Here is a 16,088-nt window from a genome sequence, read left to right on the forward strand (position 1 = left end):
ATAATATTCTTGGGGGATTACACTATACATCAACATCACATTGTTAGCGTAGACATAATGTATGTTCTTTTCAAAGAGGCTGTGCATTTTAGAGGAGGGCTAAAATGTTGAAAGGTCCACTAGATAAAGCTTGTATACTGTATGTCTGAGTGCACTGCAGCTTTGACCTTTAGTCTCTTTTGCATTGGTTGATTTTAATGTCGGTGATCGATGCAATGAAGCTCATTCTTTTGTTGCAAATGCCAGCGAAATACTTTCATTGTTTTGGCTGAATTCTATCTCAGTGACGATGTACTTTTTTTATGTCCTACAGGTGTTAAGCTTCAGCTGAGGATGGCAGGAGATTCTCGAGTCCTCATGGACCACAACATGGAGATAGGTGTCACGCCAGCACAGGTAAACAACTGTGAGAAAAAATATATGTGACAGATGCCATGTGATGAGAAATGGTAGTGGCAGCACATTGAGAGAGAAGATAAAGAGAAAAAGATGGAGAAGAGATATAGAGAGAGGGGAAGGATTAGGTGGGACTGAGCTGTGTGTGTGTGAGGAAGAAAACCAGACTGACGGGTTTCAAGAATGTTGGGAATAAGGAGGATAAAAGGGCTCTTAGATATACAGTAGATATTCTGAATACATACTTTATAGATCCACTAAGTGGTACAGATTATAGATCAAGCACAACAAAAGTCAAACCAAACCTGTTTGTGTTGTTCAGATAAGCGCATGTTTCAGTTTGCTTGGTAATGAGATGCAAGGAAAAAAACACTTTACTCATTCCCAATAGCAAGGGGGTGGAGTTTCACTGGCTATCTGCGCTGATTCTCCAGCTGATTGGAACTTATACTGTGTACCCGAGCGTGGCCGGGAGAGCTCATTGAGAGAAAACAGCCACCACTTACTACTGCCACGCAGAGAGAACGAATTAATTTGTTTATGGACCATCACCCCCGGGGACTGTATTGACTACAAAGGCCAAAGATTGGTTGACACTGCTTGTGACAGCTTCATCCATCACTCAATTAGCACCAGCCCAAAGTGTGGAAATCAATGGACATATTTTGTTTGCCTCTCATTTGAAAGCAGTGTAGTAGTGATTTACAAGAACTCAATAAACAAAACAACAACAAATGTGTGAACATTCACTGATTTTGTCAGTGGAAAGTTTAAATCTGATAAATGGGGTGGGGGGCTGGCTTTGTCTCGACTCTACATTTGATCCAATATCTCTGAGCACAGCTGGTCATAAGGGAGCCCGTTGACATTTACTGAATGCATTGTCATCAAGCCACTAATTGCGATGCTGGTCAATAAGCATTGTCTTTCAATTCTTCTTTGTCAAAACGTTCCTTAAACAGAGATCACTTCAAATCGATATCTAAAAACTCAATACACGCATGCCTGACCGAATCCGCGTGCACACAGGACAGCAGTGAAACACCATCTGACATCTCAATGAAACTCCCATCTTGAATAAAACCTCTCTGACAGATTTTATTATCCAGGCGCTACAATCGAAGGCACTGCAAGGATATTGTGGTGCCCTTAGATTATGTCCTTCCCCGGCTGGACTGTGAGAGTGATCGTGTTTGTGATAGAGCAGAAGAGCAGTCAGTACAAGCACAAAAGGACATAACTTTCCTGGTGATGTGAGCATGACCCTGGAGGGAGACGGATCACAGGTGTCCGATTAGCAGTGAGAGATTCAGAGGGCACAGGAGCTTCTTTCGTGCCTCAACACAACACTTTTCAATTATCAACTCAGATTGAAAAGTGTCAGTGTGCTGCCAACATGTCCTTGGTTTGTTTGAAAGGTGCATTGCAACTGTGTCCTCTGGTGTGTGCCTTCCCATCTGAATCTATGCATGGATCTGTCTAAAAAAAAAGGGGGGCAGAGCAACTTGGCAAATGCTATTTAGTGCTTGTAGCAATATATTTCCTGAATGTGTGACAGTCATTGTTTTTTGTATCCCTAAATGTTCTTAAACCGTGCATGACACCACATATTTAAATCCTGTGTGTACAATATGTGAAAGCCTATTTCTTCATGAGAGCATATATGTGGCTAGGCACATGTCTCTCATTTTAAGGATGCCATAAGCATCTGTTGGGGGAGGATGAAGGATGTGCTGCCAATGTCCCATTGGTTGCGACGGAAGGGAACACAGGGGACAGGGGGAGAGGCAGGGCACAGCTGTGGAGCCAGATCGCCTCACTGGAGCTGGGCCAACACAGACAAAGACCTGGGTTACCTTGTGTTCTTGTTGTGTCCTTACTCTCTTTCTCCCAGTACATACACATACATCCACCGACACCTACAATGTCATTGTACTAACTATGCAACAGCACTTAGTTTTATTCGCCTCCCCTTCGGCAGCACAGAACAGCGTGGGTTTGCAAAGGCTACAATAAAATCACATTAAAAAAAAAGGTTATCCCACTGTCGGAAAACATTTCAACTCTCCCCCTTGTCTTCGTTTGCTTGCTTTTTTTTCACTGTCCTTCTTCCCCTTACTGTGCCTTTCTCTATCTATATCTTTCATCTTCCATGTAGGTGAAGAAGCTTCCCAAACACTTGCGGGAGGCTCAGATCTCGACAGAGCGAACCCACTTGATTTCCGACCCAGCAAGGAAACCGCGTCAGCGATATGTGCAGAAGGATGGCAAGTGCAACGTTCATCACGGAAACGTGCAAGAGACTTACCGTTACCTCAGTGACTTGTTCACAACACTGGTGGACTTACGCTGGCGTCTTAGTCTCTTTATTTTCACCTTGGTCTATATAGTCAACTGGCTTTTCTTTGGCTTTCTGTGGTGGCTGATTGCGCTCATCCGTGGGGATCTGGTGCATGGTGACGAGGAGGACTGGACCCCCTGTGTTGAGAACCTCAACAGTTTTGTCTCAGCCTTCCTCTTCTCCATTGAAACGGAGACCACCATTGGGTACGGTTATCGTGTAATCACAGAAAAATGCCCTGAAGGTATCATACTGCTTTTGGTGCAGGCCATATTGGGTTCCATTGTTAATGCCATGATGGTGGGCTGCATGTTTGTCAAGATCTCACAGCCAAAGAACCGTGCCGAAACCCTCATGTTCTCACACAAAGCTGTCATATCAGTACGAGACAACAAGATGTGCCTGATGTTTCGGGTTGGTGACCTGAGGAACTCTCACATCGTGGAGGCCTCGATCCGAGCAAAGCTGATCCGCTCGCAACAGACGAAGGAGGGGGAGTTCATCCCACTCAACCAGACTGACATCAACATCGGCTTTGACACGGGAGACGATCGCCTCTTCCTGGTGTCACCGCTCATCATTTCTCATGAGATCAACGAGAAGAGCCCCTTTTGGTCGATGTCACTGGCGCAAATGGAGAAGGAGGAGTTCGAGATCGTGGTTATCCTCGAGGGCATGGTGGAGGCCACAGGTATGAAGGGGTGTAGATGGTCAAGGGAGGAGGAAAGAGAGAATACAGATGACAGATAGTTGGATAAATGAATTGTTGAATGCAGGAAGTGAGCTGAGAAGGAGGGGTAGGAGGATGGATAAATGGATGGAAATAATAGCAAAAGATAATAGTGTAAATGATGGAAACAGAGAGATAATCAGCTCCCTAAGTGAGACATAAATAATATTAATGCATTTCAGCTCAAGGTTAGCACAGGTTTCAATTAGGTTTTTATTATTTTAATGATGTCATAACAGCTAACAATGTTTTTGAGGAGGCTGGCAATTGTTTCTTCATTAATCCAAAAAAACTCATCAAATCAGCAAATCCTTTCTGAACATTTCCAAGCATGTTTTACTTCAACTGAGGCAGATAATTTGAAAGCCATCCATGCTGTCTGCTACAACTGCCTTGCAAATGTTTCTCTGTGCTGCAATGTACTCACTGCTACCCGCATTTCCACTGTTGCTGCTTCAAGGTTATGCCTTTGATATTGTTTATTTCAAAATGAATGAAGTGTAGCTACCCACACTGCTGGTCTGTGTTTTGAGTAAAGGCCAGGCAGTCCCAAGAAGTGCTCCAGGCTTAGTCTTCATTTATAAGGCAGGTGTGACCGAGTCTTTCTGTAAAGTTCCACAGAGCTTCTTATTTCCCAACAAAAGTCTGTCGAGGCTGTAAGAGCAAACTGCACCGTCTTCACCTCAACAATCAAAATGAGATAACAGCAGGTTATTAGGTCCGTGTTTCATTCATGGGATTTTCAAAAACACTCAATTTATGATATTTAAAGTAATTTTTTGAAAAAATCTTTGAAAAAACCTTGTATGAAACATCAATCACCTTATTATTCATCATTATTATGTGATGAATACAGACCTCTACAGCATGATGACCCACTGCTAGCTGTTAATTTGCTGTTCTAATGTGTTTTCTGTGGGGTATTGGATAAAGCAGGTATTGTTCATATGCCTAAGCTGCATTGTTTATTGGCCTTTATTCAAGGGCTAATTATAATACACTCATTTTAAATACAATGCATTATACATGTTACTAATTTACTTTATTAGATATCAACATACTTTGCATCAATAAATGAGACACACTTGTTGATTAGGAGCGTTTTAGTCTCGTGGACACATAATTGTCATTTAAAAAAGAAAAAAAAAGAAAAGCACAAACCACACAGCTCCCTAATGTGATCAGGCATGGCTTTGCATGCATCTGAACATTTCTGCTCTATTTCATTTTTGATCTCTCTATTTATTTATTTATTTATTTGCACCATCATGCTTCCTGCCCACACTGCTGGATACTTGACTCAGACATTAAATCACCTCTTGCTTCCCCGGCAGAGACCATGGCGTCATGCAGGGGTTATGACGTCATTGTCCTTGACCGCTAGGCAACAGACCAATCTGACCATTTACTGTTCCTCCCCCAACTCCGTTCTCATGTTAACCTTATTGAGACTTGTTAAACAGGTTGCCTAAGCCTGGGAATTAAGCTTAACTAATGTTAATTTTACCCATTTTGCATCATTTTTGCAATCATGACACTTAGATTCAAATTTTGCCAACAGCTTCATATAAATGCTTGCAGTACTGCATTTGACACACATGCTGAAGTCAGGATGGTATTAGGGTCAATGACGTATAAGGATTTACAACAACTCAATTGTAGAATAATAAAAACAAGCATATCTAATGCAGTAGTTCAAACATTCAGAATGTTGTGTACCTAAAGATTCATATTATAAATGTGAAATTAAGTGATTTTAGTGGGTTTTTCAAGATTAATTGGCACTGGCCTTAAAAAAAAGTCATGTGGTGCGACCATGATTCATCTTGAAATAAATTAATTTACTTAACACGCTTCACTTTTTTTTTTATTTTTTATTTTTTTTACAAGTTTTCAGTAATATAAAGTGATTGGAAACAAAGTATTTGCATTTTTTTTTTTTTTATTTTTGTAAATGATGATCTTTTATTTATATAAGATATTTCAAGATGAATCATGGTCGCACCACATGACTTTTTTTTAAGGCCAGTGCCAATTAATCTTGAAAAACCCACTAAAATCACTTTCACATTTTAATATGTATCTTCAGGTACACAACATTCTGAATGTTTGAACTACTGCATTATATATGCTGGTTTTTATTATTCTAAAATTGAGTTGTTGTAAATCCTTACACGTCATTGACCCATTAACCAAAAAAGGACCAGGTTTAGGTTTGAATAAAGCCTGTAAAAATAACTTTTGTTGATAATAAGCGCATTTTTTAAAATTGAAGTGTAAGACATTAGGTCAGAAACATTCAATGGCTGAATAAGCATTCTCATTTGCTATTTGAAATTGATGAATCATCCTCTCAGAGTAATTATGCATCAATCAATGTTGGGCCAGTGCTGTAGTACACAAAAAATACTATCGACCTGATCCCACATAAAAGCATATTGTATTATAATATTCATAGTGTGAAGATACAGTAAATGCATGTCATGTACTAAAATGTTTTTAAACAGTTATAGAATATACATTTATGGCCCCCATATCAAACAAATAATGATTTCATGAATTCAGTCCAGTTGAGAAAGATTGAAATGAGCATCTACTGCTGCCCATGAATTGTTCAGACATACTCTATAGACTCAAACTCTTGAGTAAAATATTTACCACATCATGATACGAATGCTGTCACAGACTTTGGTAGTGACAGATAAGTGGGTGCGAAATGGCTTCATTTTCTCCTTAATGGCCGGCCATCACTTGTCTCCTCCATTGACAACCATCCGGTTTTCAGCATAATTGTGAGTCAGGCTCGAGAAATCTGTAATAGCGTTTGCTCTCCAGGCACTCCCACTGCATTTGATATAAAAATGTAAAATATGATAATAAGAAGAATATAGTGTAACTTCCTACTTGATGACAGGATTGCATACTAATTAAAATAAATGAAATAGGTAAAACATACAATAAACTCAATTCCAGTCTCTCAGTTAATAAATACAATAATAATGTCACAATAAAATGATCCAATTAAGGGATTCATATTTTTGAATATAATGAAAATGTATTAATATATGTATTTGAGGCCCATAAAACTAATGACCTCACTATCACACATAGCTATCAGCTATCATTTTCTTTATTAAGAATAGGTGATTCAAACAAATGGTACGACTTTTATGCTGCAATACTAACATCTTCACTGTAGTTGGAAGATTGCTCGACTTACCTTTTAGAAGCTGCTAAAGGTGATGATGTACAGAGCTACAGAGAAATATTACTGTTTTCCTTGCTTACTTTGTTGACCTATCTATGTCTATCTATATATTTCCACTTTCACATCCTTTTATTTGCAGCATGTATTTAAGCACAAACTAATTACAGTACAGTACAAATTACATGAAATGCAAATAAAGGAAAGCCACAATTTATTCACAAGAGAAGTTTATGCCCAGTCATTCAGTGTATGCTTCTTTAAATTAAATTACATAAAACAATAGTAACCACCCCTTGTTTAAACATGTATGTGGTCAGACATTTGTGTTGTTACAATCACCTTTGGGTGCCTGAGCAGCGACCAGCTGTCCATAAAATAACAGCAAAGAGTCCCCTTCATGGCCTTAAGGTTTTAATATACCTTTCCTTTAATATACATTTCCTGTGAGTTTTTCTATAATTAACCAACCTCCCTAATCTCACATTTTGCTCCTAAAGAAAACGTGATTTTTTTCACTGCAGTTTATTGTTACATTTCTCATACTGGTTGGTGTGCCAGAGGCCCAGCCACGTGCATCAGTGATGCTGATAACAAACTTTGTTTCACTGATTGTATGATTTTCTTTAAAGTAAATTATTTAAACATAAAACAAGGCCTGCTTCAAGACGTTTCTCATAATTCAGGAAGCATCTTGAATCAATATTGAACAAGAGTGTCTGCACTCATGTTTTTGGTTCAATGCTTTCCAGGAACATCCCAGAACACAGACACCTGTATTAGGGTCCAAAAGAAAGTTTTAGTAATAGTTACCAGTAGTGGTTTAAAATGGATTGACAACAGATATGATTGCTGAAAATCTCTAACAAAATGTTTGTTTTGAGGTTATTTAAAGCAAGGGTACAGTATTATTGATTCAAAGCAACCAGAACCAGGCCCAGCCGATATAGTCCAGTTATAGAGCAATCCAGTCCAGTTTAAGTCTGCTGCATCTTTTGGAAGGGAAACTACCAGCAGCAGCAGTTTCACCTAGATTTATACCTAGGTGAAAGGGTTAATGGCAGTCAGGTTGCAGATAAAGACTGTCCTCCCAAGAAAAAGTAATTTCAGCAAGTGCCTCGACATGTTTATGTTTAAGTGACGAAGTCCTTTAGGAGCTGTACGAATTATAGCTCTTGTGCATCAGGAGCAAAGGAGGAAATGAGGTGACATTATAATAGAACAATAAAGTCAGCTGAAGAGGAGGTGAGGTGGATGGATGGGTCAACAAAACGTCAGACTTTAACTCAGGAGATCCTGTCTCCAAGTGACATTTGTTACGTTTAACCGTGGCCACTGTCACTCCCTGATCTCAATCACAAGGTTATTATTGTAACCATGGAGACAAAGGTCCTCTAATCATAAACCTTCAGTGCAGAACTTTTTTGCTTTCACACAACGCTGATTAAGCCTATCACTATCAGATAAATCTCTCTGTATTTCACAGTAAACTGGAGTTTTTAAATCTCACGTCGGGCGCAACATTCCCGTCCTGGTCGTTTAAGTGTTAATTTTGCGGCTCTTGTAGACTTTCGAAATTTTATCGGAACAAATAGATTAAAATTCTGACAGTGAAATGAGTCATTTCGCCTGGGCCGTGTGCCGCTCAAATCAATTAACCACCGTTTTTTACAGCAGCAACAGTGGATTGGCGAGGGGCGTACTGGCCATCGGGCATACTGGGACACATCTCGGTGTGACAGTGGACAGTCCTAACATTTTTACCGGCCCTCCCTGTGTGCCTGTCATTTGGGGTGCACATAAGAGCGTGCCGCATACCTGTGTCAAGCAATCATAGCCAGGTGCCGCCCTTTGCTCTCACTGCCAGAAGGGGGAGACAAAAATCCTCTACTCCAGCTTTACAGGAAAAAACATTTTAAACTCAAATTACAATTTTTCCCTGTTGGGGTAGCCTCACTACGAGTCACCCCAAAAAGATGTTGGGTACCCTAAAATGTAAGAGTGTAAGGGAGTTTGGTTATTAATAATGATATATCAATTCTAGTTATTAATTTGGGGCACCACCCAGAAACCAGGAACAACAACCAAACTGTCAAATTAGCCTCAATCAAGAATCAAATAGGAAAAGTGAATCAGCCACTTATCACAATAACATATGCACAATGATCACAAAACACTTCTCTTTAAAGCTATAAACGATTTATGAACAAATGATTAATTAACAAGTTAATCAATGAATAGTTATGAAGTTATGTGTGTGTGTGTGTGTAGGAGAGAGAAAAAGGGGGGGTGCGTGTGTGTAAGAATGGGGGTGTTCAGGAGCATGGGAAGGCGGATAGGGGAGAGTGGGGTAAAATTATCCGCTTTTTACATTTTTCATCATTGTAATTTGTGTGAAAGGTTTTATTACGCAATCTTAACATCAAACAAAAATTCAAAGTCTTCTACATCTTCTGTAAGCTAGAACTTCAAGATAACTCAAATGGTTTAAGACATATATACTCCCTCCAAAAAAGTTGGTCTTGTGGCACAACTTGAGCATAGGTGTGGGTAAGATGAGCCAAAACACACATTCAAAGAAGAAACCTTTTATTTCCTTTTAACAATGTAGGATTAAAATAGCGAGGTCACACCAGTAACTTTCTAACTTTTTTTCTTATAAACAGTTGAACATCTTTTAAACTAAGGTATTCACTTTAAGCCACTAAGGTAAACTATTGGCGCTTTTCCACTACACAGTTCCGGCACGACTCGGCTCGGCTCAGCTCGCCTCGCCTCGACACGGTTCCAGGACAGACCTTTTCTATTACAAAAAAGTACCTACTCAACGTGGGCGGGGTCGTCATAGCACGGCTCCGCGAAACTGCTGTGACTTCGTTTTATACACGACACAAAACACATAAACAATGGAGGACATTGAGGCAGTGGTGTACTTGCTGCTGTATGAGGCTTTCTGTCACACACAAAGCAAGAAAATTGAGCCGTATAGCTGTAACTATGGTAACGCTGTTGCCGGTATTTAAAAATGCCAGGTTTGATTCTTGTGTGGGACGGCTCATGACTCTTCCAGCGACAACTCTTCTGACCAATCAGCGGCCAGCAGTGTGTCGATGTCACATTTAGTATCGACTCGGCTCGCTTGGAACCTCACCAGAGCAGGTACTAAAAAAGGACCAGGTACCAGGTACTTTCCCTAGTGGAAACGCAAAAAGAACCGAGGCAAGGCGAGTCGTGCTGGAACTGTGTAGTGGAAAAGCGCCATAAGGTATTACACTAAACTAAGGTAGCCCATGGATTCAGTATCGCACTGTTTCAAGTTGCAGGGGAAGATCAGACTGGAACCTTCAAACACTATCACTTAATCAAGTCTGTAAGCTCAACTTGCCACAAGCCTGATGGCTCATCTTCCCCCGCGACTGCCATCTTTGAAAAAATGCCTCTCAAAGCTAAGTAGGCTGACATTCGTGATTTTCTTCAGCCCTCTTATTATACCTTGGAAGAGCACCTATTACTTTGTATTGCACATGAATGTGGATCTATTCCAGTTTTTTTCAAAAAAAGGTTAACTCTGGTTACAAACAGAATTCACTCGGAAAGCAAAAAATCACATTTTTACACATATTTTTCTTACCACATTTTCCATGTGCTGCCCTTCTCCACGGGTTGTTAGAAAAATGATCCCCTCTTCCTTAAAATGCTGTCACATGATTACATTTGTGTACCGTTTCCTAGAAACAAACACAAGGGGGTGGCTCATCTTTCCCCTTATGCTGACGATAAGGCTACTTAGCATGTAGCTTAGCTTAGCCTGTGTTGTCTCACCAACAGCTGTGTGATGAGGGATGTGTGAGAGACAGAGAAGCAGGGAAGATAGCGATCAAGAGGGAGAGAGAATGGCAAGCTTTGTACACAGATAAACATGCACACAGCGTGGAGGCTGTGTACATGTGTTACCTGATGCAGGCTGACAAAGCTGTTATTCCTCTCGCTCAAGATGGCGTTAACCCACGGCGAGTTAAATTTCCAACAAAGGTAGAGTCGTGATTGTAAAGGAAATGCAGTGCTTGGATTGTCCACGGGTCAATGTCTGCTTTATCTGGTCTCTCAACTCGACAGGGCGACTTAATTCCTCTACAAACACATTAACAGAAGCCCTGGCTGGCTAACAGAAACATATCACTATGGCAACAACTGTTGAACAAAGACTCATGGAGTCAAACAGCAAGTGAGGGCGCGCGGGCCCAAACACAAGCTAATACTAAACTAGTATTATACACACACTAATGACTGCCCAGACGAAAAGCTCTTATTGTAAGATGGGCTTGGTGCGAGTGGTATGGCTTTCAAGGTCCGGTAGGGAAAATCAGACGCTGTCCACAAGCTCCCCGATCCTTCAGGCTAACAGGCGCTGATTTCGGCTCTCGACAATTCTCATGGGTATTGGTCATCCACGGGTTCAAACGAGGGGGTCTGCCTACGTTTCGTCTGCAGGAAAGGGTTTTAAAAGCTGCTTTTGGTTAGCAGGTTCTTACGGATCCGTTAACAGGGTGGAGTTCATGGGAACCCGGTTGAAGTTTTCTTGTTGTCCCGCGGGTCAAAGCTTCGAGGAAAGGTGTGGGGAGGAATACACGTGTAAGGTTACCTTTTTAAGCCAGTCGCTAGCGGAGACAGCGTTTCGTTTGCTGGTTGACTGGTTTAAAGGCCAGGTGTTACTCGCGCGTCCCCATTTTAAAGACTGCGGTGACATCAGTGGCTAGAAGTGACAACGGGTGTCTCACAGCCAATGAGGGACGAGTCACAAAGGGGATTATGGGACCCTGAGTTCATCTTGATTCAAACCCAGACCAGTTAGGGCTGGGGGGAAGGAGCGCTTCTTGCCCCCTTGGCGGTTTTTCCTTTGCTGAGGGGGGGCGCAGGTCACTCGAATCAGGTCTTGAACTTTCCTCGAGGCTGCAGTTCATGCTTTGTCTCTCAGCAGACAAAGAAAAGCCATGTGCTCAGTCCATCATATTCCTTTAAGTCGAGGCCCCAACATCCCTAAACCTGACAAAGTCATTTTTATGCCTAAATCTAACCAAACCGCAACCGTAGCATTGTCACACCATAAAATTGATTTGTAACGGTTTTGGAAGACGCAGGAAAATTATGCCGACTTGATGATATGGGACGTCAGATCAGAACAAGCTTCTGTGCATCTGTATAGCCCCAGCACAACACTTGGCAGGTATAACATACATGCTTACAACTAAAGCCAGCAAAATGTATTTTATAAGGAAGGAGGAGTGATCCTTTAAAAAAAAAAAAAAGAAGAAGAAAAAAAAAGACATGCCCTGGGCGTCTTGTTCTCTGGTACGGTAATGAGTTTTAGTTGTCCTTATACAGGTTACCAAGCTTAGTCAGCACGCTGTAGTCAGAGCAGATTGTGTACATGAAACCTTGAGGGGGACATGAAGAGTCACCATGAAACACAAGGGCAAATGAGTACAAGAGCACAGAACACAACCAAGAGATTAACTGTAGTAATACAAAATATTATTAGCTTTTTATTGCATTAAGATTGACTCCATTTACTGCATAAACATTATTGATTTCGACATAAACCGCATCGATAGTTTACAACAAATAAAAGAGAATAAGTCATAGGTTAGGTGTTTGGTGCGACGAAAATATAGCAAGAAAAACACAGGACAGATTCATTACACTACATGAATGTGACATCTAGGCTCTGCCCTCATCGATACCTGACGATCCCTGATACCATAATCCCTTTCAAGATGTCCCATGCTTGCTTTTGTTGCTTTTTCACTGTAAGTCTGTTTGGGAACCACAGTTCAATATCATTTTATATTAGAAAACAATATATCTGTGATCGGAAGATGAAACAGTGAGCATGGAACAGCAGCCTTGTAGTTTACATAATAACAATGTAATGAAATACAGTAGATAACAGAATGCAGAAGCTGTTTTACAGTAGGTGGGTGCTGTGCTCACCTGCTGCCAAACATCACTGCATTCACAAGTTGTTTTGTGTTTTCAGAAACACAAAATTTCCAACAAAAAAGCAAAAACACTATTGTCATGAAAAGAATAATACAAATTTAGTAACATCTTCTACTTCAATGGCTGCTGCTCATCTGCTACAGACACTGTCAAGTCTTGAAGCACATGAACACATCACAGCACAGGTGTGTCTTCTACACACAGAGCACACTTTTTTTAACCACATGCATAAAACAAAACAAAACTCACAGGTGCTTTTATAAAAGATACAGATGAAAAAGCCAACTCACTGTTCTGGAGCCAAGGGCTGACTGTAGCAGCACAGGAAAAAAGAGAGACATTATCATACAGTATTTGTTTATGCTGATAGTGATAAATGGAGTGTGTCTTCAATTATGGATAGTCTCTAGTGTCCCTCGTAGTATCTGAAAACCTGTTGGTGTGTCTAAGTGTGTGTGTGTGTTTGGAGGATGGAGTAGAGTACTCAACTATTTGTATTTGTGAATCGAATACTATGATAATCAACATACCAGTGCATCATCAAAATGCTGTAATATTGTCTATGAAAAGTCTTGGATTGAGTCCACCTGAGTAACACCTTCAATATAATGATTAACATTGTATGCAGCATCTTTTCAATGCTAATACGACAAGATGTTAAAAGATCCTCACTCAATATTCTTAATGTATTTGAACTGCAAAGTTTTAGTTAAACTAGGAATTTAAAACCAACACATCAAACAATAACAGACACTATAGAAAACCCTTCTCAATAGAAACCAAAATTTGATGATAGTCACAGAAATAACAAACAAGTTAAAAGTTGAAAACTAGGCCACTCACTTCCAGAGGGAAAGCTGGGGGAAAAAAGGTGTAAAAGCCCCTCCTCTTGCAGGGACATTAGACGCCATATCAATTTGGCATCTACATCTATTTTAGAGCACATGCTTGATGTTATCGGGGGATATTATGCATTCATAGGAGAAGGAAAAAAAACACACTGCTCAACAGCTGGGCAAGCAAGCTATCAAATCAGTATCCAAGATGAGTTGGGTGTTTTCAGTTTAAAGTGATACTACAACTATAATACACCTCTGTCTTTCGAGTATCACAGTACAACAATCAACTTCTGAAAGTTTGAAAGGTGAAAGGCCACTTTCCTGAGGATGAGGATAATTAACCGAATGCAATACACCTCTGTGATAAACAAAAAGCTGTGGGAGGAAAAGGAGTGTGCTTCACTGAAATAACCTGGACAACAACTTTTTTTTAATCACCTTAAAACAAAACATGTCCCTGAATACAAGCAATGCGAGTTAGTAACAAGCCTGCTAACCGCTAATAAAAGCATCTGATGTTCCCACTGAACCTAAAACACTCAAATACCTTGCAGTAACAATGGACGGCCACATTTGTAAAATTGCGTGTTCTGTACTTCCCATTTCTCATTTCTCATTTTGTGTCTGTATCATTAGTCGCATGGCTATCTGCGGCTCAGCTACTTCACTAATAGAGCTTTTCACAGCAGAGATTTTATCATTTCAGGAAAAGCACAGACGTAATTAGTAACGTTATTAACGACTACATTCCATTTCATTGAGACAGTTTCAGGGCTCTGGTATCATGCAAGCTGGCTCAGTGAAATGGCTCTCTGGGACACTGAATAGAGGGTGGAGCATCATTCATGTTATTAGCTACACCTATGGTTTTGCTGCCATAAAAAAAATGTTTATTAACCATACACCTACAAATCAACACTGCCCATAAAGAAGACCATTGTGTAGTGCCTAAAAATCCATATACGACACTAGCAATACATACATTTTGTTAATGAGAAACACTTACAGTAAAGTTGTGGCTTTAGCGTTTATCTCTCAAGGCCGAGTATTTCTCTTTTTCCATTCCAAAAGAAAGTTTGGCATCCCAAACGTGTTTGTTTAGTTTGGTTTTTATTCTTCCTGACTTGCTTGTTGGCACAATCACACAACAGTAAATTAATCCTGACACTGTTTCGCCAGTCAGTTGTGTGTATTTTGTCAGCCAAACAAAATGACAAAAAAAAACCTTTCTATTTAGATCAGTGGCATTTCAAACATTTTAGCTTACACAAACACGATGGAGGTTTACAGGAAACATGGTGCAGGTTACTGGCCTCTTCTGCGTGTAGTGTCTATATAAGCATGAATAATTAACTGATGCTGTCTCTCTTTCCCCCCCACACCTCTTTCCATCTTTGTGTGTGTTTGTTTACCTGTCCGCTCTGACTGTATGTGTACTTGCCTCTTTCCAAACCGTGTGTATGTGTGCTATATGTGGATGTTTTGTGCTTGTTTGTCTGTGTGTGTATGTCTATGTGGACACTTATGCCTATCCATACCTGTAACAGGGATGACATGTCAGGCGCGAAGTTCCTACCTGGACACTGAGGTGCTTTGGGGCTATCGCTTCACACCGGTCCTCTCTCTGGAGAAGGGCTTCTACGAGGTAGACTACAACAACTTCCATGATGTCTACGAAACCAACACCCCAACCTGTAGCGCCAAGGAGATGGCTGCTAAGTTTCGGGATGAGCCTCTATTGCCTCAGCTTTCACTCCTCAGCCCCACCGAACCCAAAACGCAAACTTTTGACCCCCTAGACCGCCTGTCTAAACCAGACCCACTAAACCAGGATGAGGACAAGGAGGAGAGGGAATCAGGGGGTGACAGAGGAGAAACCAATGGCTCAGCTGCTGCTTTAGAGGAGCTGCCCCTTGCTGATGGACTGCCTGACTGATGAGCCACATCAGCTAAACAGCCCAGGAGAATAAAGACAGGAGGACTGGACAATATAATGCTTCATTTAGTCAATGGCCAGCTTGTTCCATTGCAATGTTTGGAGAGACAAGGCATCTTTCTCCAGCCCCCGGCTCATGCAATACTCCTCTACTAGAGCGTCAATCTATAGTATAGATTGGTTTTGTAGACACGTAAGTACACATACACAGACACACACGTACAGTATCTATATCTACACTTAAAGGTTGGTGGTTCAGGTTGTCTTTTTATAATCGTAATAACCACTTATCTGCTATACCGGCTCAACTTATATAATTTAAACTTGAGCTGAAACAAGTAGCCATGACAGAGTACCATGGGCTTTTCATGGATACTCCAATATTCTCATTTTAGAGTGTGTTAATTCAGCTTCATTTGAGCAGAGTATAAGTCTCAAAACTCAGCTAATGTGTCTGACAGCAGCTTCTGCGTGGTGGTAATTAAACCTTACTATTGATTATTTTCAAAAAAAAAACACAAAAAGACATGGGGGATTATTATTTCCTTTCTCTGTCAGTGTTGTTATTATTCTGTGTCCCCTTCACCTGGAGGATATATGTACAGCTTGTAGTTTGCCTTTAGCAAGACAAGAGGAACTTA

At 40.6% G+C, this 16,088-nt stretch overlaps 1 protein-coding gene across 1 annotated transcript; it reads left to right on the forward strand.

The window, feature by feature from the left end:
- The first annotated feature begins 333 nt into the window (after positions 1 to 333).
- kcnj5 (potassium inwardly rectifying channel subfamily J member 5) lies at positions 334 to 15,447 on the forward strand. The gene is made up of 3 exons (XM_062418859.1): positions 334 to 396; positions 2,555 to 3,428; positions 15,059 to 15,447. The coding sequence occupies exons 1-3, from the start codon at positions 334 to 336 to the stop codon at positions 15,445 to 15,447; spliced, it is 1,326 nt and encodes a 441-aa protein (XP_062274843.1).
- The last annotated feature ends 641 nt before the right edge of the window (positions 15,448 to 16,088 follow it).

The sequence above is a fragment of the Scomber scombrus genome, chromosome 5 (assembly GCF_963691925.1).
Source record: "Scomber scombrus chromosome 5, fScoSco1.1, whole genome shotgun sequence".
NCBI classification, from domain to species: domain Eukaryota; kingdom Metazoa; phylum Chordata; class Actinopteri; order Scombriformes; family Scombridae; genus Scomber; species Scomber scombrus.

Bases quoted from the DNA above. Each gene is read 5' to 3' on its own strand.
- kcnj5 (XM_062418859.1), top strand. From the start codon at position 334: ATGGCAGGAGATTCTCGAGTCCTCATGGACCACAACATGGAGATAGGT. The intron at 397-2,554 runs GTAAACAACTGT...TCTTCCATGTAG, and splicing joins TAGGTGTCACGCCAGCACAG to GTGAAGAAGCTTCCCAAACA. The intron at 3,429-15,058 runs GTATGAAGGGGT...TACCTGTAACAG, and splicing joins GGGCATGGTGGAGGCCACAG to GGATGACATGTCAGGCGCGA.